The sequence below is a fragment of the Aricia agestis genome, chromosome 4 (genome assembly GCF_905147365.1).
Source record: "Aricia agestis chromosome 4, ilAriAges1.1, whole genome shotgun sequence".
Classification (NCBI taxonomy): domain Eukaryota; kingdom Metazoa; phylum Arthropoda; class Insecta; order Lepidoptera; family Lycaenidae; genus Aricia; species Aricia agestis.
The window spans coordinates 19748002-19774741 of record NC_056409.1 but is presented as its reverse complement, the minus strand read 5'-3'; the positions used below and the strand labels follow the sequence as shown (position 1 = coordinate 19774741).

General features: G+C 41.1%; 1 protein-coding gene across 2 annotated transcripts; it reads right to left on the bottom strand.

Moving 5' to 3' along the window:
• Nucleotides 1-30: 30 nt before the first annotated feature.
• LOC121725837 (DNA polymerase epsilon catalytic subunit 1) lies at nt 31-26740 on the bottom strand. Of its 2 annotated transcripts, XM_042112950.1 has the most exons (43): nt 26515-26740; nt 26299-26422; nt 25982-26200; nt 25415-25644; nt 24883-25203; nt 24706-24806; nt 24481-24622; nt 24251-24383; nt 23912-24025; nt 22931-23017; nt 22687-22774; nt 22171-22438; nt 21810-21919; nt 21322-21440; nt 19505-19644; nt 18643-18825; nt 18115-18233; nt 16363-16481; nt 15786-15987; nt 15323-15644; nt 14704-14935; nt 13763-13927; nt 12926-13087; nt 12520-12607; nt 12328-12443; nt 11935-12167; nt 11563-11688; nt 11165-11258; nt 10735-10916; nt 10204-10400; nt 9746-9896; nt 9172-9327; nt 8739-8865; nt 8478-8550; nt 7908-8052; nt 7156-7340; nt 6335-6459; nt 4782-4859; nt 4403-4560; nt 3841-4003; nt 2171-2349; nt 1471-1603; nt 31-223 (listed from the first exon to the last, which is right to left on the bottom strand). In XM_042112950.1, the coding sequence occupies exons 1-43, from the start codon at nt 26595-26597 to the stop codon at nt 56-58; spliced, it is 6660 nt and encodes a 2219-aa protein (XP_041968884.1). In that variant the 5' UTR covers nt 26598-26740; the 3' UTR covers nt 31-55. The 2 variants fall into 2 exon arrangements, with proteins under 2 accessions (XP_041968884.1, XP_041968883.1); XM_042112949.1 differs by lacking the exon at nt 22687-22774 and having other exon boundaries at nt 22843-23017.

Genomic DNA, 26740 nt, shown 5'->3' with positions numbered 1-26740 from the left:
ATTAGCTCTGGTAGTAAAAACAAAACAATTAAAAAGTAACAAATTTTATTTCTTATCAAATATTACTTAAGTTAAATTCGATTTGTTCTAATAATAATGGCATTTTGTAATACTGGGCTATAGTCTTTAATGTCTCTAACTGCTGTTGTATCTCTTTGAGTGACACCATCAGAGAAAACTCCCCAGCACAATCACACACCACTGATAGATTCTCTCTTTTCACCTGAAATTAAAAAGAAGACTTAAATTATTGTTACTATTTTATTCACAATGTCTAATATACTTAAATAAGTTATACAGAGCTGAGGTAAAAAAATTGCTTAGTCAAGCTTAATAAAGACAGCAAGAAAACAATCTTTTTAGAAAATAGGTTTAATAAAAAGTAGTGTTTTAATAGACACAGAGTTCTGTACTAATTTCATAATGAGTACTAATAGCAATTTTTTTGTCATCCCTTGTAATGGCCAAAAGAAAAGAGATCTTCCTCATAATAATGAGGAAGTTACCTATTTACAATCGCCACAGGGCACTGTATCTATACCTGGATATAAGTTGTAGTTAACACCTACTGCCGCACTCAGTGACATTTAATGAAAAGTCAGACAATGTATGGGGCTTATGTTAAAATAATAAATATCCCTCGATCGTGGATTCGTGGAAATCTTTGTTATCACGGTAAAAATATAATTACAATTAAGAGTCCATATACGAAATTTTGCCGATTTCGCTGATTAACAGACGTGATTTAACAGTTAAAATACAGTATTTCTATAAGTTTTAATGCACAACATGTAAGATCATTGCAATTATAATCTAATTTTGGAGCTAGATTTTTGTTTTTTTCAAGTATTTTTAAATAATCCAACTCAATCCCTCGACAGTTTTGTGATTTTTGCTGTAAAAGGTTTAGAATCACCTGTTTATGGATTGTATTGACGTCTTAACGGTATGAAAAAAATACAATGTACTGTTGAGAAAGTCGTCTATACAATGTTGGAATTACTTTTTACCACTTTAATATGAAATAGTTGAGTAAAAAAATATGTAACTCGGCAAAATTTTAGAGAAAATGGGCAAATAATTGCTGTTAATTTCGGCAACTTGGAGCTGTAATTCATAAAAAAAAACGACAGAAATAATCTATAGATAAAATTCTATCCAATTCGAGAAAAAAGAAAAAAAAAGAAAAGCAAATTGGACCAAAAAACACGATTCAAAACAACCTAAATCTCACATTAGCCTTGCGGCGAGTAATATAATGTGAGATTTAGGTTGTTTTGAATCGTGTTTTTTGGGACAATTTGTTTTTTTTTTTATTTTTTCTCGAATTAGATAGAATTTTATCTATATAGATTATTTCTGTCGTTTTCTTAAAAATTTCGTATCGACTCTTTAAGTAATTAATATTCGTCTCTGAGTATGGCAGTAACAGTGACAAAACTCACTTTCAACACATAGATTAGTATATACCTGATGACACCTGGAGCAGGCGAGGTCCTGAAGGGTGTAGCTCATGGTGCGCCGGTTCATGGTTTCTATCAGTCGCCATTCCAGCACCTGGTTCTCATACGCGGTCCCACATGACGGACATAGCAGCACAGGGCTACAACAAACAGATATTATTGCTAGCCTGACAATAAAACGCTACATTCAACTAATATGTTGTGATTAGTTACAGCTTGGTTACAGCCTATGTCTTGGCGCTTGAAAGACATTGTCATGAGGGTGTGAACAGAAAGCAGCTTTCAATTAAAATGACACTTTCATTACCATCGGATTCAGAATTTCATTGGGATAACATTGAAAGAAATGACTGCAAAACAAGCCAAGTTTAAAATGTTTAAAACCAACCAACATTCAAAATGTTTACTACTGTGTTAATTCAGATTTTGCTTAACGCCAAGTCTTAACACTTTCAATTCAGTAGGCCTACTACGAAACTGTTTTGAGACTCAAGCAATCGGACAAGAATGCCGCGTCCTGCTCTAACAACGTCATTTCACGTTTGTTAGAGTAGGACGCAGCATTTTCGTCCGATTATTTGAGTCTCAAAACAGTTTCATGGTACAAGGCCAGTTTCATACTAATTGTGAACTATCGAAAGAAGTATGTGGCCATTTGATACGCCTATGTATATTTAAGTAAATGATTGCCGCGTTTTTATACTAACTGGTCATATCCCACTGTAGTAGCCGGGTCGGCAGCGAGATCCACGTCTCGGCAGTGGTTGCACACGGCGCAGCTGACCTCGGGCAGGCGGCACGGCGCGCCGGGCTCCCGCCACTGCGCCGCCGCGCCCCACTCCCCCGCGCCCACTAGACGTAGCAACTGACGACGGACTACTAGCACCTGCGATATTAGAGCAATTGGTTCATGGATAGATTTGACACATACGTCATTTGGTGCGGTTAAACTAGAGACGTTATAACTACTCGTACCTAAGTGCTAGTTCAGACATGCGGGAACCGCGCGGTTAAACCGCTCGTAGCATATTACTTTGGCGCTGTATTATAGCGTTCACACACAACCGCTCGCTTTCTGCACGGGAACCACGCGGTTTCCGCATGTCTGAACAAGCACTTAAGGGTAGTAATAACGTATCTAGTTTATCTTATCTCTTTTACTTGCGAACAATATTCGCAAGTAAAAGAGATAAGTAGCGAAAGGTTAATGTACGATTTTCAACGCGTTTTTTTTTTTTTTTTAATCTTTATTTAATGAGCTTATTCAATAATGAACATGCCACTCAGTAACAATTTCTTAAGACTAATTACAAAATCAGAAAACAACAAACAAAGAAATAATAATTAACAATAATTATTATGACCTCGATCCTTCAAAATAATTTTGACAACTTTTAAGAGATCATTAGCTACTTCTGTATTTGGCGAAGCCAGAATTGTGTTACAATAGCCCACATCATTAAGACGCGAATTAAAATAATGTTTTCTTGCAACTTCGTTCCGTGCACACTCTGATAGGACGTGATACACGTCCTCTTTAACCCCACACGTATGACAGTTAGGCGATGAGACCTTCTTCATCATGTATCCGAAATTGTTGAGAGGAATATGACCTGATCTAAGTCTTAAAGTCAGGATGATATCGTTTCTACTGAGTGAGCAATCAATCCACGGAGACGGTGTCGGGTGCGGCTGTATGGTTTTGTACCAGATACCCTTGTCTAATGACCTCTTATCGAAATATTCGCGCCATAATTCGTAGCATCTTAATTTAATAGCTGAAATATGTTCCGTGTGATAGGGGTCGATAGACAAAGGCATCCCATCTGAGCATCCCTGCTTAGCCAACGCATCTACGTCCTCGTTGCCTGAAAGCCCGACATGGGATGGAATCCACTGTATTTTAATGATTTTATTTGTACCTAATAACTGACAAACTATTTTCAGAATATCATAGGCAATCGGTAGACCTCGTGACACCGAGGTACATCGAGCCAGATGCTGTAGTGCACTCTTGGAATCTGTTAAAATAACAAAATATTTTACATTTTCCAATGTAGCAACATACAACAAAGCTTTTGCAATAGCTACGAGTTCGGTATGCATTATTGAGATATTCGCGTTAATTTTAAATTTATTGTAATAATCAGAGTAGGTATCTAAGAACGCAGCTCCAATACCGTCTCCATGCTTCGAACCATCAGTAAATATAAGTCTAAATTCAGTATAATTTTCATTGATGTATTTTTCACACAAAAATTTCAAACGATTAATATTATAACTACGCTTTGCTTTTTTAATAGATGGAATTTCATGAAAGATTATTTCAACGCGTTATGCTACCCTACATCAGCATTCTGTTAGCTGATAACCTCACCTCGTCCTGTATAGTGTCATCCAGCTCGAGCACGCGGCACAGCGCGGTAATGAACAGCAGCGCGGGCGTGGTCCCGGCGAGCGCGTCCGCCCGCAGCCCGGGACGCACCGCCACGTCCTCCGCCCGCAACGTCGGCCATCGGGTGTTGATCTTCTCCGTTATTCTAGAAGAGAGTTTAGATGTTGGTAAATACTTATGCGAAAGATTCTAGAAGACTTAAGACTATAAGTTCGCGATTTAAAAATAATAGTTAAAATTCAAATTATTAGTATTCAAATTATATAGTGTTGTTCAGTGTCCATACTCCATGCGACATACAATTTCTGTGCGGAAAGTACCGGCGAATTTAAGCACGACACAACGATTCTGCTTGACCCAGCATAACTGCTAATTTGCATCGCATTGCAATGTCATTTATATTATAAATTTTGCCGCGGACATTTGCGATGCGATGCGAGTTCGCAGTTATGAGCAAGAACCCTAAATCGGTTAATCTTCTTTTGGCGGCTTCATCGCGTATTTTATGATTATTCAAAATTGAAGCATCAACAGCAGTACATACTGAAACAGCTTCTGCGCCATCTCGCCCGTGAGCAGGGCGGGCAGGGCGTCGCGGTGGGCGGCGGCGGCGGAGATGTACCCGCCCACCGCCCCCAAGAGGTACTCGCGCACCGCCGCCGGAAGGAAGTTAGCTATGTTCCAGTGCATGCTCACCGCCCCCTAAAACACGATTAAGGTTAATAATAATAGTTAAAAAAAGTCTGAAATCATTTTTGTCGGCGGACTTACGTAAATTGGTCGCGTTTAGTCAAACCCAGTTAACAGATCACGAATTGAAATAATTCGCGACCAACTGACGTAGCGCGTAGGTCTGCCTGCCTATGAATTAATTTCTGTCATGGTACGATGAGAAAATATAGAAAAATTGTTTATTTCGTTACCTCGCTTTCACCCTCGCCATTTTCATCAGCAGTAGCCTGCGACGAGCCCACCTCCACCAGACCTTGTGGTAGTCGGCCCTGTATTTAAAATAATAATTATTGTTTATTATTTAATTATATATTTTAAAGATTATTCGTTTTAAAGGAGTTTATTTTAAGATTATGTGTTATATTTTGATAAATTAAAAAAGGAGTTTTCAAGTAGTAGTATGCAAGCTTGTATTTTATGTAACCGTATTTTGCCTCTATCTATAATGTACCCTAGCGCAACTTATGTCATTGAAACTAAATGTCGTGCTTAGTGTATGCCACTTTACCATAATATTATGCCATTTTACTATACGCCACTTTACTATACGCCACTTTACTATATGCCACTTTACTGTATGCCTCTTTACTGTATGCCTCTTTACTGTATGCCTCTTTACTATATGCCACTTTACTGTATGCCTCTTCACTAGGGAATGCAAATCTCGCGAGATTGGGGCTCAAGCGAGATCCCGCGAGTTTATGAATACAATACCGCTAGATCTCGCCAATTTCGAGATCTCGCGAGATTAGCAGTTTGGTATGTTTTTTTGCAAATAATCACAATATTTGAATAAATTACGAAAAAAGTAATGAATATTTTAAGTATTATAAGAGTAACATTAATTTTCACGATTTTTTTCAATAGAATTTTATGCATTTAACATTGTTAGATGTATCTGTCTATAATTTTAAGTAGTAAACTTTGACATACGTGTCTACTATCTATCAAATAACAAATGAAAGAAACAGACAGTCTTCTCTTCTCATGCGCTTTTATAATTTTGGACGTGGCGGTAATATCATGGTCGTCCGCGGTAAAACGATAACATAGGGAAGTAAAATGTATGGAAACATATTATGGAGACGCTTTTAAATTTCCGTCGACGATAACTTTTTAACGTACACGATTGGATATCACAACGTCGATACTTCTGAACCGCACAAAACTTCCACGGTGCGTAAAATCAAAAGGGCATTTAACGTACACCCAACGTTTTATCGTGGAAGCCAGCGTCCACGATAACGTGACGCCCAGAATTTAAAAGAAAACTATCAAACACAAATATTTTAGTAATAAAATAGTTCTTTTATAACTAAAAGTCAAAATTCAGGACCTAGTTGAGAATCACAGTGCACATTTGCTTATATTAGGCCAGCTCCTCTTTGTTTTGACTCTGTGATCACAACTCCGTTCGCGCTTCAAATAAGACGTTTTCAAGTGAAATCTCGTCAAACTCGCGAGATCTCGCTTTTTTTTCGTCCGAGATCAATCTCGCTAAAAAAGGCCGAAATCTCGCGTGAACGAGATTGCATTCCCTACTCTTCACTATATGCCACTTTACTGTATGCCGCTTTACTGTATGCCACTTTACTATAAGCCGCTTTACAATTTGCAACTTTACTATGAGCCATTTTACTGTATGCCATTTCTTGCGCCATTTTATTATATGCTACTTTACTGAAAGCTATTATACTATACACCATTTTACTACACGCCATTTTACTATATGCCACTGTAATACCTGTATGCCGGCGTAGTTGGCGTGGTCGAGCCACACGAGGTGCGTCCAGCAGCGCGCGTACCGCAACTCCACGCCGTGGAACAACTCCTTGTTGCGGATGCTCTGCACCACGAACTCCACGTAGCCTACAATATAGGATATTGTTAAAATGTTGAGAAGTGGTAAGTCGGTTGAATAACGAAGAGGTGAAAGTTTCGTTACATTTGCCTGAGTACAGTTGGTAACCCACACACGTGACACGTTGTATTACCAATTTACCACTGACTGCGATAGAAAATAATGTATTGTTATTTTTTATTCTACAAGATACGTGATTGTAAAGAAAGCTTTTCATTTTATCACTGCAATTTATATTAAGGTTGCAAAATCCGCCAACGCTCGAACAACTTTTTCCACTTTAAAGGTACGTTTTTTTAAATGAAATAAGGGGGCAAACGAGCAAACGAGTCACCTGATGGAAAGCAACTTCCGTCGCCCATGGACACTCGCAGCATCAGAAGAGCTGCAGGTGCGTTGCCGGCCTTTTAAGAGGGAATCGGGTAATAGGGGAGAGTAGGGAAGGGAATAGGGGAGGGTAGAGAAGGGAATAGGGTAGGGGATTGGGTCTCCGGTAAACTCACTCGGCGAAACACAGCGCAAGCGCTGTTTCACGCCGGTTCTTGAGAGAACGTGGTATTTCTCCGGTCGAGCCGGCCCATTCGTGCCAAAGCATGGCTCTCCCACGTATAACTATTATCCCACGTTTTACGTACTACGTAAAAGGTATATTTCTATGAACTTGCAATATTCACAAATTCTTAATCACTTCAAAAGACAATTACCTATCCCCTCCATGACACTTTCCTTCCCAGTATGCAGCAGTATTTTGTTGAAGTCGGCGTACACAACCTTAGCGCCGAGCCGCTTGAGCTCCGCGACAAGCATGAGAAACAGTTTCTTCATCAGACTGTATAGAGTACGTCGTAAGGCTGGCTCGTACAGCAGCGCACGCGGGCTCTTCAGCCATCTGAAATATATTGTTTGTTTTATAACAATTACCTAACGTAGAACGCCTCCGTGGTCCAGTGGTTAAGAGCGTGGCTCTTGACTCGGAAATCGTGGATTCGACTCCCGCGTTGGAAACATTGTTATATCCAAGTTTGGTCTGCCCAGGCTGATCACCTGATTGTCTGACAAGTAAGATGATTCATGCGTCGGATGGGCATGTTAAAAGTCGGTCCTGCGCCTAATATCTCGCCAGTCGTGTCGGTCTTCCGTCAGTGGGACGGAAGACCGACACGACGTGGAGACGGTTATGAGAGAAAAAGGAATAGAGAGTGCTGTTGTGTACTGCGCACACACTTTGGCACTATAAAAATTACTCGTGCGTAACTGGCCTGGTTTCAGTGAAACCGGCCACCGTCACCGAAACCGGTGTGGGAGTTATTATTATTAACATAGAATAGTCGAATTTACAAATACCCAGGAAAGCCTTTTATTAGCTCGCTAAAGGCGCTCGATACATGACGAAAACATTGCATATCGGTTCTAAATATGTATGTGTAAATATTTATTAGTAAGGAGGTCTGTATGCCTGTAGAAGTGCGATATCTGGAAGTCGGCGAACACGTTCTTGTAGTGCGACACGTCGCGCAGCCACGCCGCCACCATGCCGCGCAGCACGCGGAACGCCGCCGCGCACTGCGCCGTCTCGTCATAGTTGGCCGTAGCGTTTGAACCTGAATCAGTTGCGTTTTTCATGTATGTAAATAATTAACATACATTTTATACTTTCTACGACATATTTGTTATTATGAAAAAAATAATACGTATAGTCTGTCAAGAGAGTGAAGAAATTAAAAAGTGGCAACATCTTAGTGTCATCCCTTTCAAATCAATCAAAGAAAAAAGGGATGACACTACGATGTTGCCACTTTTTAATTTCTTCACTTTCTTGACGGACTATAGACGGTATTTTGCACTAGCGAATGCGTATTGCGCGATGACACGTTCCGAATTGTCGCGTTACGTTGTTTCGCTGCCGCTTAATGCGTTGTTATTTTAAACCACCCTGACCCATGCCTAATTGCTCTACTGCCGTGTAGTTACTAGTTATACAAAGTGCATATATACGGCAGCACAGCGTAGTTTTCTAGTTGTATACCTGTGGTAGCCATGACGTCTTGTATATTCGCGTGTTGTGCCCCAAATGACGTCGCCACACTGGTGCCCTCTACCTGTTAATAAATATACACATAAATAAATGACGTAAATTAACTTAACATTTACGTCGTCATAAATTAAAAAAACGGTCCATCTATATATAGATGTATCGATAGATAATATACATCTCTTACATGTTTATTTTTATTGGTACAATATCTAATCCGATATCGTGCTGCGTAACCCACTACAATGTATGTACCTGCAATATTGCGTGTGCTTGCAGCAGCGCGCACACGGCGAGCGCGTCGCACGACAGCTCCACGCTGACGCCGGCGTACGCGCCCGCCGCCGACACCACGCATCCGCCCTCCTCCTCGCTCACTAGCCTGCAACACGAACGTAACAGTCATAAATATTTATACAGACTTGTAAACACACCTACAAGAAAAAAACATAATGAATTATACTTACTTAGTTCATTTTCTTTTCATTAGAAAATTCTGCTGTTTCTATAAGGACCATCCAGGTCCATATCCTACCATATTTTTACCCCAACAATTATAGTTAGTTACATAACTGGAATGGAAATGGTAAATTATAATGCTAATCATTTTTTTCTTCTAATAAAATTGTTGTTCTCTATCGGTTCCTCTGCTCTATTACTTAGGAAACTCTTGTTCTATCACTCTCACCTATTATCGTCCGTCTCCCTCCCGCCGAGGTCAGGGCGGTCGAGGGGGGAGCACCACAGCACGAAGTTGTGTTTGACGAGGTGGCGCGCGTAGAACAGGTCCGCGCCGAACAGAGTCGGGTCAGCCGGCATGTTGCCGATCGGCACGTGGAAATATCTGGAGATTGAAAGGAGAAATCATTAATTAATTTAAATACATAATTATTACAATGGACGGTGACACGGAATTTATTTAAACATAACTGGGTCACAGTTATGGTTTGTTTTACTCCCAAAGTTCGATAGCTTTGCGAGTAAAACAAACCGAGTCAAAGTTAATAGCGGTATATAAAAAAAAACGATTTTTGTAATGAAATACATTACACATCAAGATTTTTAGTCACTTCTTACAGTGAGAACATTAACTAGAATTTATAAGGCCTTAGTTTTGTTATATAACAAATTAGTTACCATTGGGCACTGTTTCGATACCACAAATACTCATCAACGCGTCTTCACGTTAAAAAGTGAGACAGACTAAAAGTTGTACGTAGCGTATCAACGATTAACTAGTTCCATGGATCGTATAAACTGACCTGCACTGTTCTATAGTGAGGTTGATAACGGAGTCGAGGTTGAGGTAGTGTCGTACGATGGCCCGCGCGCCGATACGCTGCCACTCCAGCGCGCTGTACAGCGAGTCCACGTCGCGCACGTGGAGCGGTACTAGCGGGAACTCTGATAGACCTGCGAGATTATTTTGATGTTTATAAAGTCCGTATAAGCATTTATTTAGATAAGCTAAGAAAAATGTTTAGCAAAAGGTCAGTAAGATATTAGTTTATATTATAACCAGTTCCCGTATAGGTGCGTTGGCGTTTTTCTTCTCAGGTTGGCCAGCAAAACCTGTTTAAATTACTAGTAAGGCTAGGGCTTGACTTCCGTGCTGAGCGATACACAAATTACGTTATTAAATTAAGAATTCGAATCGCACTGGAATTGTAAAGAAGGCCATGTTTTTGGCCTATTATACTTGTCTGGTTTTGGCTCTAACCTGGCATGAGGTGCACGAGCGCGGGCGCGGAGAGTGCGGTCTGCAGCACGAGCAAGGTGGGCCCCGCGCGCTCGTCACGGTACCGCGCCAGCGCGCGCGTCACGCCGCGCCACACGCCCCGACCCTCGCTCTCCGCGAACACCTCCCACGTCATGTCCGCGCCCGGCAGCGATGATTCATCCGTACCCAGGTTTATCCTGCATTATAATTCTTAGTTCTAGATAGGCTGCAAACGCAAAATCAGCAGCAGCGTCACAGCCAATTGCCAATATTACAGCTATTATGTTGCTTATAAAACTGTTACTGGGAATGTAAAAACAATATTGATATAATGAGTGTGTACAACGTCATCTGGTGGTGAAAGTAGTAACGAAGACTATCGATAGAATTATTCGAAAGCTGCTTCCCCGTTTTTTAAAACTTTCTCAGCCAGCTTTTTCACGTTATGAACATTACAGAAATATGTAAATTAAATTTAATATTCTAGACTATATTATATAACTTTTCTAACAATATAGCTGAATAACATACTTAGCAGTCCTCTCGACGGCGTAAAGCGTGTTCATGTTTGGCACCTGGTTGTTCTTGACGCTGTCTAGCACGAATATGTATCCTCGCTTCACCGGCCCCAGTATGAGCGCCCACATGCTGCGGGACGAGTTCGGAGCCGAGTGCTGGTACAGGAATATGTGCTTCACTGGGGGTACGCCGTTCTGGAAGAGATACACGCATGAAAGTATGTGCGTACACATGTTAAAATTGATTCATTACTTACAGTTTTTTCGACGAATTCGATTGAGGTGTACCTAATCTTGTAAGTTGTAACCGTGCGTCGAGTTTGCAGTCAAACCAGTAGGCATTAAGGTTGTGTAAACAATTTGTTTCGGTCATGTTATATTATTTAACTCGCTAACTATTGCTGTTAATTGTGATAAAATATATAATAAAATTTGTAACTTACTTGACTCTGTAGGTACGCTTGGTGCGCCACACTTTTGAACTGTAGCTGGTTCAATGTAAACGAATCTGTATTGTTTGATCCGAACTGAATGATTCTGAAAGAAAAAAAATGGTTAAGCAAGCATCTACAACAATCCAATTGTGATCTACGACCGTTTAAATTCGCACATTTTTATCAATACTCATCTCTTTCACTCGTGCGCGAATATATTGCTTTCCGGTTATACAGAAACTTATACAGGCATTAAGGAGACCAAAATTTATAGGTTTTTAATACCCGTAAATCAGTCAATTACGCAAGATCTACGCATAAGACTAAACGGCATCACGAAGAACAATTCCGCAAGTGTTTTTGTAGCCAATTTAGAAATAAAACATTTTTTTTAGTTGTGACATTACCTCCTGGCCTCCTGCGGGTCGACAGTGCACACGCAGCCCAGCTGCATGAGCACGCGGAACTCCAGGCTCATCTGCGTCTCGTATATGCCCTCGATCTCCGGCGCTGATAGCTCGCTCATCAGCTCTCTGTGAAACAAAGTATTAGGCTCCGTTAAGAAAAAAACCTGTCAGCCGACGAACGTGAGAGAGACCTGAGAGAGACCAACACAGTTTACTGAGTTTTCATAGAAATATTGTTATTTACTATTTAGCTAGTAAGCCTGCTGACATTCAGAGGCTGACAATACATGTTTTATAACAACAGTACTCCCAACCTTAGTATCTACAACAACAGTGATTTACGTTAGTTTTCCATTTAATATGTCTACTCACTGCTGTCGCTCGCGGAACAGCGGCTCGGGCACGGTGTACTGGTACAGGTGGGGGGCGGGGCGCGCACGCGGTAGGACACGCCCGCAGCGCCGCCAGTGCGGCCCACGCTCCGATGCGCGCGCGCTCACGCGGTTCACGTAGAACACGCGCGGCACTGTCAGCTTGATCTGATGAAGTTCCGTCCCCACCAGCGCCCATAGACGGAATAGACCTGGCTCACCAGTTTCTGTCACCTAGAAAATTTTAAATTTCTAAAAATCACGACTCAAACACTTCATTCCCAGATTCTGAATGATAGGTACACATTCACTTTAAACATCAACCAATCGTCAACGCTGTTGAAAAGATCAACTAATTTCGATATTTGTTGTTGAAACTTTCTAGTTCATGTACCTGTATAATTTGCCACGGTGTGTTGAGCAGCGTCCGCTGCGCTCGGCGTATGAACCCGCCAAGCGTGTGCGTCGGGCCCGTATTTTTAGGCAGTATGACATCGTTATCAGTTTTGCCTAAAAATAAACAATAAAAATATTTTTGTAGCTTTCATTTAAAACTTACCAATGTTAAAGCCGAAATAATTTTTACCTCGCTTATTTCTATTTCGAAGCCCTCGTCTCTCCATTTGCCACATCCATTTCTTCTTTTGGAATAATATCCAAGCTTTTCGTTCTTCCTGCAAGTAAAAAATGTGTTTGTTTTAAAATTATAGTCAAGTTCAAATAGCATTTCTATTTGATCTTTAATAATATTTAAACTGCCTTACTTATAATAAAAATATTTAGGCAATGCATACGAAATACACATTTTGTCCCATTGAAAAACGGGTTTGATAGACAAGGATAATACAAAAAAATTAGCGTTTGCATAGCGTATCCATTATTTAGATATTTTTTTAAAGGGGAAATCATCGAATAATTCAAATAAAGCATTTATCAAGCTTGTCTACTATGCTTACTATTATTTCTAACTATTTAATATAAGCGCGGCTAACCTTAGTAGTACCAAAGGGCGGCGGCGGTCCGAGCGCCTCGCGCCACGTGGCGGCCTCGGGGGGCGGGGACTCCTCGCGTTTGCGTTTCGCCGTGTGCACTAGCGGCCTGATCACGGCCGTGGAAGGCTCCTTGCCTATATCCTCTATGTCTACGTCTACTAGCTAGGAAACAAATTTTAAAAATAAGTTTGGAAAGCTAATCTGTTACTTAAATTTACAAGATAACCGCAAAACTTTAAGTTTGCAAAATAAAAAATGTAACAAACTGTCAATAAAGCCATGTAATGATTGACAATTAATGAGGAACTGATTTCATCATGAGTGTTTTTAATCTTGGTTGTTACTCACCTTGGTTCCTCTTTTAGGAAGCCGCACAAAAATTAATACAAGTTAAATATAGATAAGATATAGTAATATAAAGCACACACGCAACATGAGATCTGTCCATTGAGTTACTTGTCTTTTTATCTACCTCGTTTTCAGAGGTACGATAGCAATTATTTTAGGCGTGAACAAAAGAGATATCAGTTAAGTGTGGTTTTATAATGACGCGTCTGCCAGGGCGGTTGGTAAGCGTCGCGATCCACGAGCTTTGAGTGCTTTCGATCGTTACATAGTAAAATAAACCGCGCGGATGGCCGCGCGGACAGTGTTTCGGCCGCGCTTTTATCATTGCGACTGCACGAGATGGCAAACCGCGTGGCACTGAACTCGTTTTATAGTTTCGAAGGTCATCCACGTGCTTGCGAGCCGCGCTTACCACCCGCACGGACGGTACGCGTCACTGTAAAACCAGCCTAAGACACTCTTTTATTGTATTTTGTTATAAGACCTTACCACTGAATCTCCATTATTTTCAGTATCATCATCAGCCTCGGCGACCTCCTTGGGTTTGGCGGAGAACATGTCTGTGATCTTCCTCGTCTTGTACTTGTCGGTCTTAGCCAGCATCTTCTTGTGGAGCCAGTCCGGATACTGGACTCGCGGTACTGGGTTGTCTAACTAGATTAAAGATGATAAAGTTATCATATTTGATAATCATTATTTATTGGCAATGAGGGCTGTTGATATTCTATTTGGCACCAGGTGCCGCGACGTAGCCGTCAGGGGTCTACGTGTCAAATAGCCATATTATCGTGACACATGACAGCTATATCGTGACATATGAAAGCCGTTTAACACGATAGACCTGACGGCTCTATCGCGGCACCTGGTGGCAAATAGAATTTCAACAACACTCATTTAAATGGTATAACATTACCATGCCTTAATAAATGCAAAATTTTAACACGATATACAAGGAAATAAATAATCATAATATTATACGTGTTATATTACACAATGCCAATTGGTCAGTATTTATATTCAACGGCAGCATTTGAGATTGCCATAGCAATTAGCATATTGTATTCCCTGTTTTTCAATTGCAGCACTAGGGTGCATTATGCGGTATAAAGCTCAATGTTGAATTTTTCAGCAACAACAACGCTTTGCACAACCGAGCAGTTTTAGTGCTTATTCAGACACAGCGGGAACCGCGCGGTTTGGGCCCGAACCGATCGCAACTTATTGCAAAGGTGTTGTAACTTGTATTACAGCGTTCACACTTAACCGCTCGGTTTCTGCACGAGAACCGCACCGTTCCTACAGCGGGAACGTCTGAACGAGCACTTAATTCTCGCATTCTAATTAGCATACTTCGTGTTTCTTCGTTCGTTCAGCATTGTGCACCGCTCATTCGGATTATACTCTGCATAAAAAAATCTATCAGCACCTACCCCCTGCATAGCAGCCGGTATCGTAATAATCTTCTGTATGGCCCCGCTGAGCCGCTCTATATAGTAGGGCCAGTCCAGCACATCTCGTATGTCAACGTCGTCAGCGACGCTCGGGTCGCGCAGCCAGCGGCGCAGATGGTGTCTCCTCACGCTGGCCGCACATTGGAAGATGGCGAGCGGTACTGCCCGCTCGGTGACTGGCGCACCCTCAGGTTTCCGGGAGATTATGAACCTTAATTGAAGGAGATAAGGTGTATTGTTCAGATGGAATTAGCTATGCGTACAAGGAGAATGTGAACCCTAGTAAGTGGTTCTAGTAATGAGTTAGTAGTTAACTAGTATGATATCACTGGAATCGTTTGACGCGTACGCAAACATACAAACGCACAAGCACGTAACCATAGAGCGTTAACAGACAAACGGCACTCGTCGACGGCACGCACCGACAGCTGCCGTCGACCGCCGTTCGTCAAGTGTCAAAAAATCAATGAAAATCCAGCGATTGCCGTCGACGCGTGCCATCGACAAGTACCGTTCGTCTGTAAGAAGCCTTACAGTTTAAACGCGGTATTTCAATAGTCATGGGTTAATTTTTTTTTCGTAATGAATTTTATTTTACCTGCACGCTAACCCAGCGTCTTTCACCATCTGATCGCCTAGAAACTCGGCCAATCGTTTCGCCGTAGATATAGACGTGGACTTCTGCCCACCATAGTCTTCCAACTTCTTGGACATACTTCTATTCTCCGAAATCAGCTCGAATAGTTCTGAGTCGGGCATGTTGGCGCCTCTACTGTATAGCACATCCAGCCAGTAATCGGCAACTTTTGCCACGGCACTGTAGCAGGATTTTAAATCGTTGCCTTTGAGGAAAGCCTCGAAAACGGAAGACTGGAATATCTTAATTAGTTGCAGCTCACCGCGCCGTTTTACTTCGAATCCTGCGAAAAACATATTTTTAACTCGTAGCTTGAAATAAACAACAGACACAATTTGGCCACTAGTATCTGTAGGAGTAAAGTTTAATACATCAGTATTCACCACAACTTTAACTATTTCCGTACAATATAAACAATACAAACCTTTCAACTCGGCCAAAGAACCATCGAAGTTGAACACAGCGTATCGTTTCTTTAGCTTCTTCCCTTCTTCTTTCGACGCAGGCAGCACCATAGCCAGATACGGACCGTCCACTTCGAAGAAGATGGAGTTCTCTGACCGCTGCTCATACTTCTTTGTCTCCGGATCCACTAGCTCGTAGTATTGGTCGTTCGTGAAGTGATCCTACAAATGAAACTAGTAGATAAAAAAGTGCAGCTGCGCGGTTTGTTCGTCTGTTATCAAGTCCCATTGTAGCGAATTGAAATCTCAATAATCGGAATTAACTGAGATATGAAAATCTTAATTAAAATCTCAACAGTAAAATTAACTCTATCCTTTTTTCCATTCAACACACGAAACGCGTCAATTCTTCAATTGGGTTTTGTTCTTTATAGCTGTGTTTGTAAGTATGTAAGTACTACTATTAGAGAAGTTGATTCATAGGCAGATTGCGGACCTACAGTTTTGAGTGGTATGTTTTATATTCGTTTCATATACTTGTTGGATATTTCGATCTGTTACACTTTTGGAAAGCCAGAAATAGAAAATAACACTAACCTTGACCATGGCATTGAGCACGGCATTGGGAAAGGAAACATTGATTTTGGTCTTCTTGTGGTGTGTCGTGTGGACCGTCACATTCTCCGGGAAAGAAGATGGCAGGATGCACCAGATACCTGCGATAGTTTTATTGGTTTTATTTACTCGATGAAAATTATTACTATAAACATATTGCTGGCTCAATTCTAACTTCACTTTTTTTTTTTTTTATTAAATAAGGGGGCAAACGAGCAAACGGGTCACCTGATGGTCAGCAACTACCGTCGCCCATGGACACTCGCAACATCAGAAGAGCTGCAGGTGCGTTGCCGGCCTTTTAAGAGGGTATACGCTCTTTTCTTGAAGGTTTGCAGGTCGTATCGGTCCGGAAATACTGCTGGTGACAGTTCATTCCAGAGTTTTACAGTGCGCGGCAGAAAGTTACGCGAAAAACGCACTGTGGAAGACTGCCACTCATCAAGGTGATGAGGATGGTATGTTTTTCGCGTGGGACGATAGCGAATAGTTGCAGGTGGTATGATTCCGAACAATTCCTCAGAGCACTCCCCGTGATACAACCGATAGAGGATGCAGAGTGAAGCTACATCTCGGCGTAATTCCAGGGGGTCCAAGCTGTTTGAAACACTATGGCAGTCAACAATTCGAGCAGCCCTTCGTTGGATACGATCCAGAGGGAGCAGTTGGTATTTTGGCGCCCCTGCCCAGAGATGAGAACAATATTCCATATGAGGCCGAACCTGCGCCTTGTAGAGTTGTAGGCGTTGGTCCGGACTGAAGTAATGTCTCGCTCTGTTAAGAACGCCAAGCTTCTTCGAGGCTAATTTGGCCTTACCCTCAAGATGATATCGGAACTGGACTTCGCTCGATATGTTGACGCCAAGTATCTCAATGCTAGGGGAGATGGTTAAAGATGTGCCCTCGAAACGAGGATAAACGACCATTGGTGACTTTTTAGTGGTGAACGCGCAGACTTGTGTCTTGGCGGGGTTGAATTGGACTAAGTTACGTCTACCCCATTCAGAGACCTTCTCCAATGAATTCTCCACCTTAGACACAAGTTCGTTTCGACTCTCAGTGACATTTTGCCGAGAAATATTAGGGGAGCCGGTATATAAAGCATCACCTGTACTATCATCCGCATAGCAATGAATGCCTTTGGTTTGTAACATGTCATTGATATGCAGTATGAATAGAGTAGGCGATAGCACACAGCCCTGAGGGACACCAGCATTAACAGACTGAGTTTCCGAGCATTCGCCGTCAACTACGCCCTTTATGCTTCTGTCTGCTAAGAAACTAGTGACCCACTTACATAATTTCTCGGGCAGCCCGTATGATGGAAGCTTTGATAGCAGCGCTTTATGCCAAACCCGATCGAAGGCCTTCGCAATGTCCAAACTAACAGCCAAAGCCTCTCCCTTCGACTCAATTGCCTGAGCCCAACGATGAGTCAGGTATGCCAAGAGATCACCAGCCGAGCGACCCTTACGGAACCCGTATTGTTTCATTTATATATTATCACTAACAATAAGGCAAATTAAACTTTCAATTTATAACTGCATATATTCAGATTATAAAGTCACACGCGACGAAAGTCGCACGTTGCGACTTTCGCGGGTCGCGATCTCGTACTGTGACCCACAAGCATCGGAAAGCTACCTTTACGTTTGGGCAGCATTCCTTAAGGATTGAATATTAATAAGGTATATTTTTGATTAGCAGGACATTGTCAAATCAGTCATCACATACCGTCAGTGTCGAGCTCGAGCGGGCGGCCAACCTGCTCGATGATCTCGCGCGCCTTCATGATGATGTTGGCGCCGGTGTAGCACACGATGCCCGCCATCTCCATGCTGTGCCAGCGGGCTCTGGGACCATTTAAAATGGTTTTAGATTAAATACACCAACAAAAGGCATCTTAAGAAGACTTTCTTGTATTCAAACGTTATGTTAAGTACTCACATACGGTTTTGTTCGATAGTTTTACTCCAAATCGAGTAATAATTACTGTGTGGACCGCAAAATTCACAGCTCGAAGGAATTAAATATTTCGATTTAGAGTAAAACAATCGAGCAATGCTGAATGTGGGGATGAAAGGTTATTGCTCGATCGAGCAAAACCGTATGTGAGTAATTAGCATAAAGCAATTCGTCCATGGTTCAAGAAATAGTCCTGACCGAGGCCTGTCGTTTGGCTTTTCGTCTCATACTACAAATTATGATGAGACCTTGAAATTCCACTCTAAACAGGCCCCAAAAAGTTTCACGTCATCTTACCCGCGCCTCATGACGTAACCGTAGAAGGAGTTGAGGATGCACTTGTGTGCTAGCTGCAACGAGTCGTAGAGGACCTCGCGGGACCGCGCCGACTTCACCTCAGCCGCGTCGCCGCCGCGCACCGCCGCAGCCACCAGCGCCTTCGCTTGTTTGTTCAGCGCCTTGTACTCGTAGCGACGGTCTCTGCGAATTTCGGAGAAAATTTTATGATACTTAGTGACAATGTTAGAGACACTAAGTAACTTTAGGGTGTGTATGTGCCCTAATATAAACTTAACAGTGAAAGTAGCAGCGCTGAAAGAGCCAATTTTATTTTGTGATTTTTATTGATAAGCGCTCCCGGGTTATGGTTTTTCCCATACAAAAGTAAAAAAAAAATTTACTCTTTCATCGCTGCTACATTCACAGTTAACTCTATACAGAGTTCACTGTGAAAGCTACACACCCTAAAGTTTTATCACTTAGTTTTGTTACACCCTGCCGTTAGTAAATGTTTTAGCCGTTACAGGTTTTCTAAATGTTTTTGTTTTGTAAAAACTGACAAGTTGGCTGGCTTAACTTAAGCACTTAACATAGACGTAGCATGTTGATAAGCGTTTGAAGAAGATATGGATACGTAGCTACAAACTCTTAGGGCCTGTTTCACCACTTCCTGATAAGTGCTAAATAGGCTATCCACCAATTAACTTGACAGATCAAGTATGGAGAAACTTAAAAAAGTTGTGAATAGCCTGGTCGGCACTTTATCAGAAAATGGTGAAACAGGCCCTTAGGAAAAGAAACATAGCCATGTCAATGTTTTGGTGTTTTTGTAACAGTTTCATTTTAATCTCACAAATGTGATGAACTTCTAAAATCAAACCTGAAAGCTCTGACTGTGTCGACATAGAAGGAGTTCTCCTTCTGGCATATGGTAGTCTTCCGCACCTCGGTTCTCGTCACTTTGGTTTTCTTGTACGCCACCTTACAGTAGTCCGCCAAACGCTTCTTCTCGTATGCCGCCTAAAAAAGTCACAAATTATATTTAAACTTTTAAGCGCTTTTTATTATTCATTTTACTATGTTATAAAACGTTACTAATATGCGACTTGTAGCATTTCCGTTTTGGCATCAAAGCCTAATAAAGTATAAAAGTATGTATACCTCAGTAAGTATACATACTTTTATACTTTCTTAGGCTCACTATATCATTTACCATTAGGGTCCAGGACGGTAGGGTCTTTCGTGTCATGACAGCTGTATCGTGACATGTGGAAAATATTTCGTGACATATGACAGCTGTTTGACACGATAGATCCTACGGCTTGACTCTCAGGTCCTGCGACCGAGTCAAGAGCCTACGTTCGATTCCCGCGTTGGAAACATATTATTTCCAAGTTTGGTTAGGACAATGCAGGCTGATCACCTGACAAGATGATTCATTCGTCGGATAGGCATGTAAAAAGTCGATCCTGCGACTGATTTCTCGCCAGTCGTGTCGGTCTTTCGTCCCACTGGGTTATGAGAGTATAAGGAATACAGAGTGCTCTTGTGTACTGCGCACACACTTGAGCACTACAAAATTACTGCTGCGTAACTGGTCTGGTTTCAATGAAACCGGCCACCGTCAGCGAAACCCGTGTGGGAGTTATTATAGCGCCATAAAAACTACATTGTGACATGTACAGTAGGGTTGTTGAGGAAGTGATTATGAGGAAGAGGAATTGTCGCGCGCAAATTTAGAGGATGAGGAAGAGGATTTTTTTTGAGGAAGAGGATGCGGATGAGGGAAGGGATGATAGGAAATTATAAATACTAGCGGACCCAAACCAAAAGCCTTTGTCCAGTCTGTACATAACTAGGTTGAGTAGGTACATACATTACACAAAAAAAGAATTAAAAGGGCATTTCCCAGTGGACCAAACTATGAATCTAAACCATTCTCAAAACACACACAATAAAGAATAATCAAAATCGGTCCAGCAGTTAAGGAGGAGCTCAGTTACATACACAACCCACGCACACAAAAATAATCGGCCAAGTGCGAGTCGGACTCGCGCACGCTGGGTTCCGAAATAGAAAAAATAGGTCAAAAATTGTGTTTTTTGTATGGGAGCCCCCCTTAATTTTTTATTTTAGTATTTTACTAAAATTAAAGTGCACATTAAGGACTTTGTGAAAATTTAACTGCGTACCTGTTGTTATTATTGATTGCGAGCAAAAAAGGCCAAAAAAAATCAAGTTTGTTGTATGGGAAAAATTTTAATTTAATTTTATTTTTAGTATTTGTTGTTATAGCGGCAACAAAATACACAATCTGTGAAAATTTCAGAAGGCTAGCTACAGCCGTTATTGTGATATAGCCTGGCGACAGACAGACAGACGGACAGACAGTCGGACAGACATCGAAGTCTCAGTAATAGGGTCCCGTTTTTACCCTTTGGGTACGGAACCGTAAAAAGATGAGTGAATGATACAATTCTCGTGCTCTGGCGTGTGCGTTGCCATGATTGGATTTTAAATCCTCTTAAATTTTGAGGAAGCGATAGCGGAAGAGGATTTTTTATTTTTATTTATGAGGATGCGGTAACAGTTGAGGAACCCAAAATATTGCGGAACTTCTTCATTATGAGGAAGCGGAAGAGAAATCCTCAGCAACCCTAATGTACAGTACATATTTAAATTATAAGGCGCGTATACCTGTTCCTCCTTGGGGAGCGAGTGGAAGGCGCGCGGCGGTCCGCCGGGGTGAAGCGGCGGGAACTTCTCCGTCTCCAGCTGCTGCTGGATGCGCTGGTACTCGCTGCGCGTCGCCGGCACTGACAGAGTGTTACGTTACTTCGAGACTACAAGACTGCAGATGATTTTTATACTACCACGTTAGTTACATTTATGTTTTCATTATAGACTACACGGATCGACATTTGCAAAAGTATTTTCATTATAACATTGCTTACACGGTTGCATTACTAAAGAGGCAAAATTTGTACAAGTTTGCTCGTACGGATTCTTGCGTACAAACAAACTTCTACCCCTGCACGTAAAGTGTAGCTAGCGTGAAAATTACATACACATTTAGCTGCACTACGTACACATTTGCGAGCATATTTGCGTACGCGGTTGCATCATTACGTACGCAATTACGTTCGCGTACACTTACTCACGTATCCTCGAGCGTTTATACTCACGGAAGTCGCCGCGCCACAGCCACTCCATGTCGCGCTGGCAGGTGGCGCCGGGGCGGTTGTGAGCGCACGCCGCGCACGCACTCGGGCCGACCATGGCAGAAGGCTGTAGCCTAACAAACATCAACTTGTGTAAGATTTTTATACGAGGTTTTATATTCACCCGGCCCTAGTCAAAGTTCCTAGCATCCTAGCTATTTCTTCATAGACTTTATTCACGATTGTAGTGTATAACTTTTAAAGCATATGTACACTGTTAATTGAACGAAAAAAAATGATGTTGAGATACGAAAACTAAAAAAATGAAGTGCACACTGCTAAAACAATTTTTTAATATGCACACAATTTTGATAAAAAATCATACCTGTTTGTCAATATAATATTAGGGTACATAGCTCCGACGTCCAGATGGTATATAAGTGGGTTTTCGTCTCGTCGCGGATGGTCCTTCATGTGCTGCAATTTCTCTTTTATTTCAGCGCAAACTTCGTCGAAATTCGTCACCAGATCCAAGGGTACCCCTTCCTCTACTTCTATAGCGTGTTTCATGGTCTTCTCTGTGTTTTCCATCAGCATATCTATCGCTGAGGGCACTATTTTGAACTTGCATTTTATATCTGCTCTGAACACACCTAGTTAAACAAAAAGGATTATTTAATTTATTGCAGTCTCTCCAAGGAATTTATTTTTTGCTATTTCGCTTACAAACACTTTTATTAACATAAAAATAAAAAAACATTTCGATTTTCGCTTGCGGTTATAATCTCAGTAAGCTTGAGAAACTTTCAAGAGTGATTGTAAAAGAGCTACAATAAAGCGATGTTCAGCCTCGTAGGTCTAAACTAAAATATCCTTTACAATAATTATTATCTCCTTTTACCTGACTCGAGCGCCTCGACGTGTCCGCCGACGTAGGCCTCGGCGTCGAGCACGTGACCGTCGGCCGTGAGCTTGTTGAGCGCGTCCACCTGCGCTGGAGCCCTGTGAGTGAGTGAGACAGAGTGAGAGGGCTAGTCGCCTCTCGCTCGCACGTTACCTGACTCGAGCGCCTCGACGTGTCCGCCGACGTAGGTCTCGGCGTCGAGCACGTGACCGTCGGCCGTGAGCTTGTTGAGCGCGTCCACTTGCTTGTTGGGGAAGATGATGTTCGCGTGGAACGCCTCCACCATGAGCAGCGACTCGCAGAGTGTACCAGAACCCTTGCGGAGGACCTGCCATTTGCCAATTGTAATGAGTGTTGCTGAGACACGGCCATAATATTTTTGCTCTTGCACTCGTACCATCAGAAAAACTTAATCATAGGCAGATAACGGACCTACTCCATTTGATTGGGTTATATAAAATTAATGTTAGAGCCCCCGCATACTGCAGACTTTCTATCGGCTGATATTTTGGTCGGGTTGGGCTGTTAGCGCGCACACTACGCCAACTAAACAGTTGGGTTAGTGGTGAGTGCGCAGACTGAACAACAGTGCCGATTGCTCTCGCACGGTATTACGGTTCCATTCAAAGCGATAGATTTTTGAATGAAAATATTTACACGATTCGGATTTCTGCCGAGTCGGCCGACCAAACAATCGGCTTCGTGTGATTTAGCAAGGGCCGGCAGTTTGCCGATGGTAAAATTTGAAGGCAATTGCATAGCCCATCAAACTTAATTATCGACCGGCTCGGTATCGTTGTAATATACGCACTTCCATACAGCTTCATGCTGATCAAGAGCCAAACTAATCTATCGGCCGATTAAAAGTCTGCAGTCTGCGGTGGCTCTCAGTCGTGATCTGTCAGCTGAGCTTGACATAAACTGACCAAATTACGTGGTCATATGCCTATTAATCAACATCTTCAAAGTTCAAAGTACTATCAGAGAAGTTGATTCCTAGTCAGATGGGGGACCTACTTAGTTAGGTCGCGTTAAATCAAACCCAGCCGACAGATCACAATTAGCATTGAATTGACACGATCAGACCAAATGACGTTGGTCTGTCAACTGCCTAGGAATCAATTTCCTCGATGGTACTTTGTAACAATAACATGTTTTGTATGTGATAATTTATTTTGCAGATTTAAAGCATTTTGCTGTTTCATTTCTACAATTTGATTACCTCATCAGGCTCCAGTGGTATAATCGTACACAGGGCAAATATGAAAGGGTGCACATATTTCATGTACAAGTAGTAAGTTGCCACCGCGTCTGATACAGAATAGTTAGACAGCACCTGAAAAATACATAATTTGACAGAAATAGGGAAATAAATAATTACGTAGGCACGCAATTGCGTGCAAACGACAGATGGGTTTGCATGCAAAATACGAGATGGGTTTGCATGCATCTACGAGCATAACACGTGCGCCTTTTGCGTACCGATTACGTATGCGTTTGCGTGCATGTTTGAATATAAGCGTATTTATCTGCGTACTTAAGTATGTTCAACGCTTTTTACCTGTGGTTGTTCAGAAGCCATTCTGCACATGTCTTCGGGATCAAGCTCGACAGGATCGTACCTCAGCTTAGCTTTAGCCACCGCCTTCAAACCTTGAGATCCCACTGGCAAATATGAATCTCTTTTCACCCAACTATAAAATAAAGCAATATAAATATTTATTATATTACTTACTGATATTAATTTCAATGTTAAAATATGATGGAATTATTGTTTAAAAAAGGGATTACCATAAACAGTCCATGTGCATTGCTGGGCGACAAGCATAAGTGCCGTCTCTCGCAGTGATCTTACTGAAGCCAATCTCTTGCTTCATGTCCAAGCCCAGTATGGCCGCGCGAGCCTCGACAAATGGCCAGTCGAAGAAGTCACCTAAAATAACAACCAGTCACATTTTAAATGATACTTTTACGATAAGTGTGACACAGTACTTCTGTAATCTGTGGTCCCCTTACCATTGTAAGTAACAAATATGTGAGGTTTGACATCCATTATATGGTCAAAGAACTTTTGTATAAGAGCCAGTTCATTGCATTCATTAAATACTATAAATTGTCTGAAAAAAAAAGGAAATTTATATATGAGAAACCACACCAATACTTCTTCAATATCTTTTGGCACAACCGACATACCCTTCGAATTCTGGTTTCGGTGTGTACTCAAAGTCTTCAACATCAGTAGAAATAATTTCCCTGTTAGTTATTAAATATCCTTGTCCGTCAATCATGTATGATATCATCATTATTTGATCTGTCTGTGAGTCTGGGAATTTCAGGGGCAACTTAGTTGTTTCAATATCAAATGCTAGTACAATTGGATCTGGGCGCTCCAAGATATCATCCCGTTTTGTGAATATTGGTGTCTCTGTGCCCCTGCTTTTAACTGTGTACCATGTACCACAAAATATCTTCATGTCGATAGATACACGCACATGATATGGGACATCATGCTCCCTGTAAAATAACCAAATATAAAGTAGATGCATCAGAAGACTTTATTTTATTCAAATAAACTTTGCTAAAAGAAATATATTATAATGCAAGGCATGTCAATGCAAGGCAGTATTATAATAATTAGATTATCAATCTTTATTTTCCAAAGTCATACATAATATTTCTAAACAAAAAATTATTTCATAATATCAATATGTCCTGTTTTGGGTACCTGATATCCAAAATATTTTCCATGTGATCAGTTGTCTTCTTTGCATGTTCAATAGCTGCTGCACTTGTTAATGCATTTGTCAACATCTCAGCATATATTGTGTCTTTCTTCTCTCTTTCCTTATTCTTATTTGCTGCTGTCAACAGTTCCTTCCTCACTTTGGACATGTCGTTTTGTGATATAAAGGACAGCTTTATGTATGTTTGCTTTAAGCCTGATAAGTGATTTAACTGCAAAAAAAATTGACATAGTATGTTACACAGGGTGCAATTAAACCTTCCTGCCTGCTAAAGGTTTAATTGCACCCTGTATATTGCTATGACAAAGATAATATTATGATTAACTAATTTAGCAAAATGTGTTATTAGAGTAGTATTATGGCTTTTGCCTTAATTGAATTTTGTAGTAAAGGGCTAAGCCACCCGGCTTAGCCCTTTAGCGACAGAAGCTGAATGGAGCACAAACTAGCTGCCATAACATTCAAAAATCACAGTTACATGTTTATGCTAAGCAAGGTTTAAGCTTAGTAAAATTAACTTTAATAAAATAATAAGGACCAAAACTCACCAGATCTAAATCTTCTTTTTCAACAAGTTCAATCTTTTGTATTGTATTTGCATATTTCTTAGATAAATATTGGATCACTTCCTGCTCACATTCCTTTCTAGCGAGAATGAAGAAGTATGGTAGGAATGTAAGGGATATTTTAAACCTTGAGCCATCCATTTCTATAAAATAATAGTCCACAGCCGCTACCAGCCTTTTGTCTTCATCAAGTATTTCTGTCTGAAAATTTTTAAGCAAAAATATTTTAAGATATTGGTTATGTTCGACAGAGATGTTTATATATCAAGATGAAGTATGAGAAAGACAATGTCAATTACCGTATGCATGTTCATTAAATATCCAGTACGTTCTTTGGTGTCCCGCACCCTTTCGAACCCATACTTTAAATCAATTTTGTCATTGTCTAGGGCTATCCGTATCCGTGATTCTGATGATTCTTCCCTGTTTAAGCAAACAGTATAAAGTATTAGTTAAATCACTGTCTACAATTTATTCAACTTCAAATTACTGCAGAATCAATGCAGAATACTTACTTCGTACCAGAAGATGGTCCAGCATCCCTTTTGTTATATTCATTTTTGTCATTTCTAAACTTGCCGGTATTTTGTAAAACCATGATGTCACAACATCAGAATTTGGCGATGTTGTTACCGAGTAATGATGTGATATATATAAGTAATAATAACTTGTGAATTAAAATTATCGTATCAAAAGTTTCAAAGTTTAATTTTTACGTGTTTCTATTTTTGATCGATTTGA

Excerpts from the sequence above, each read along its gene's own strand:
- LOC121725837 (XM_042112949.1), bottom strand. The coding sequence starts at position 26,597 with ATGGTTTTACAAAATACCGGCAAGTTTAGAAATGACAAAAATGAATAT. Across the intron at positions 25,204-25,414 it reads GAAAATATTTTGGATATCAG|GGAGCATGATGTCCCATATC; the intron begins GTACCCAAAACA and ends GTTATTTTACAG. Across the intron at positions 224-1,470 it reads CCTGCTCCAGGTGTCATCAG|GTGAAAAGAGAGAATCTATC; the intron begins GTATATACTAAT and ends TTTTAATTTCAG.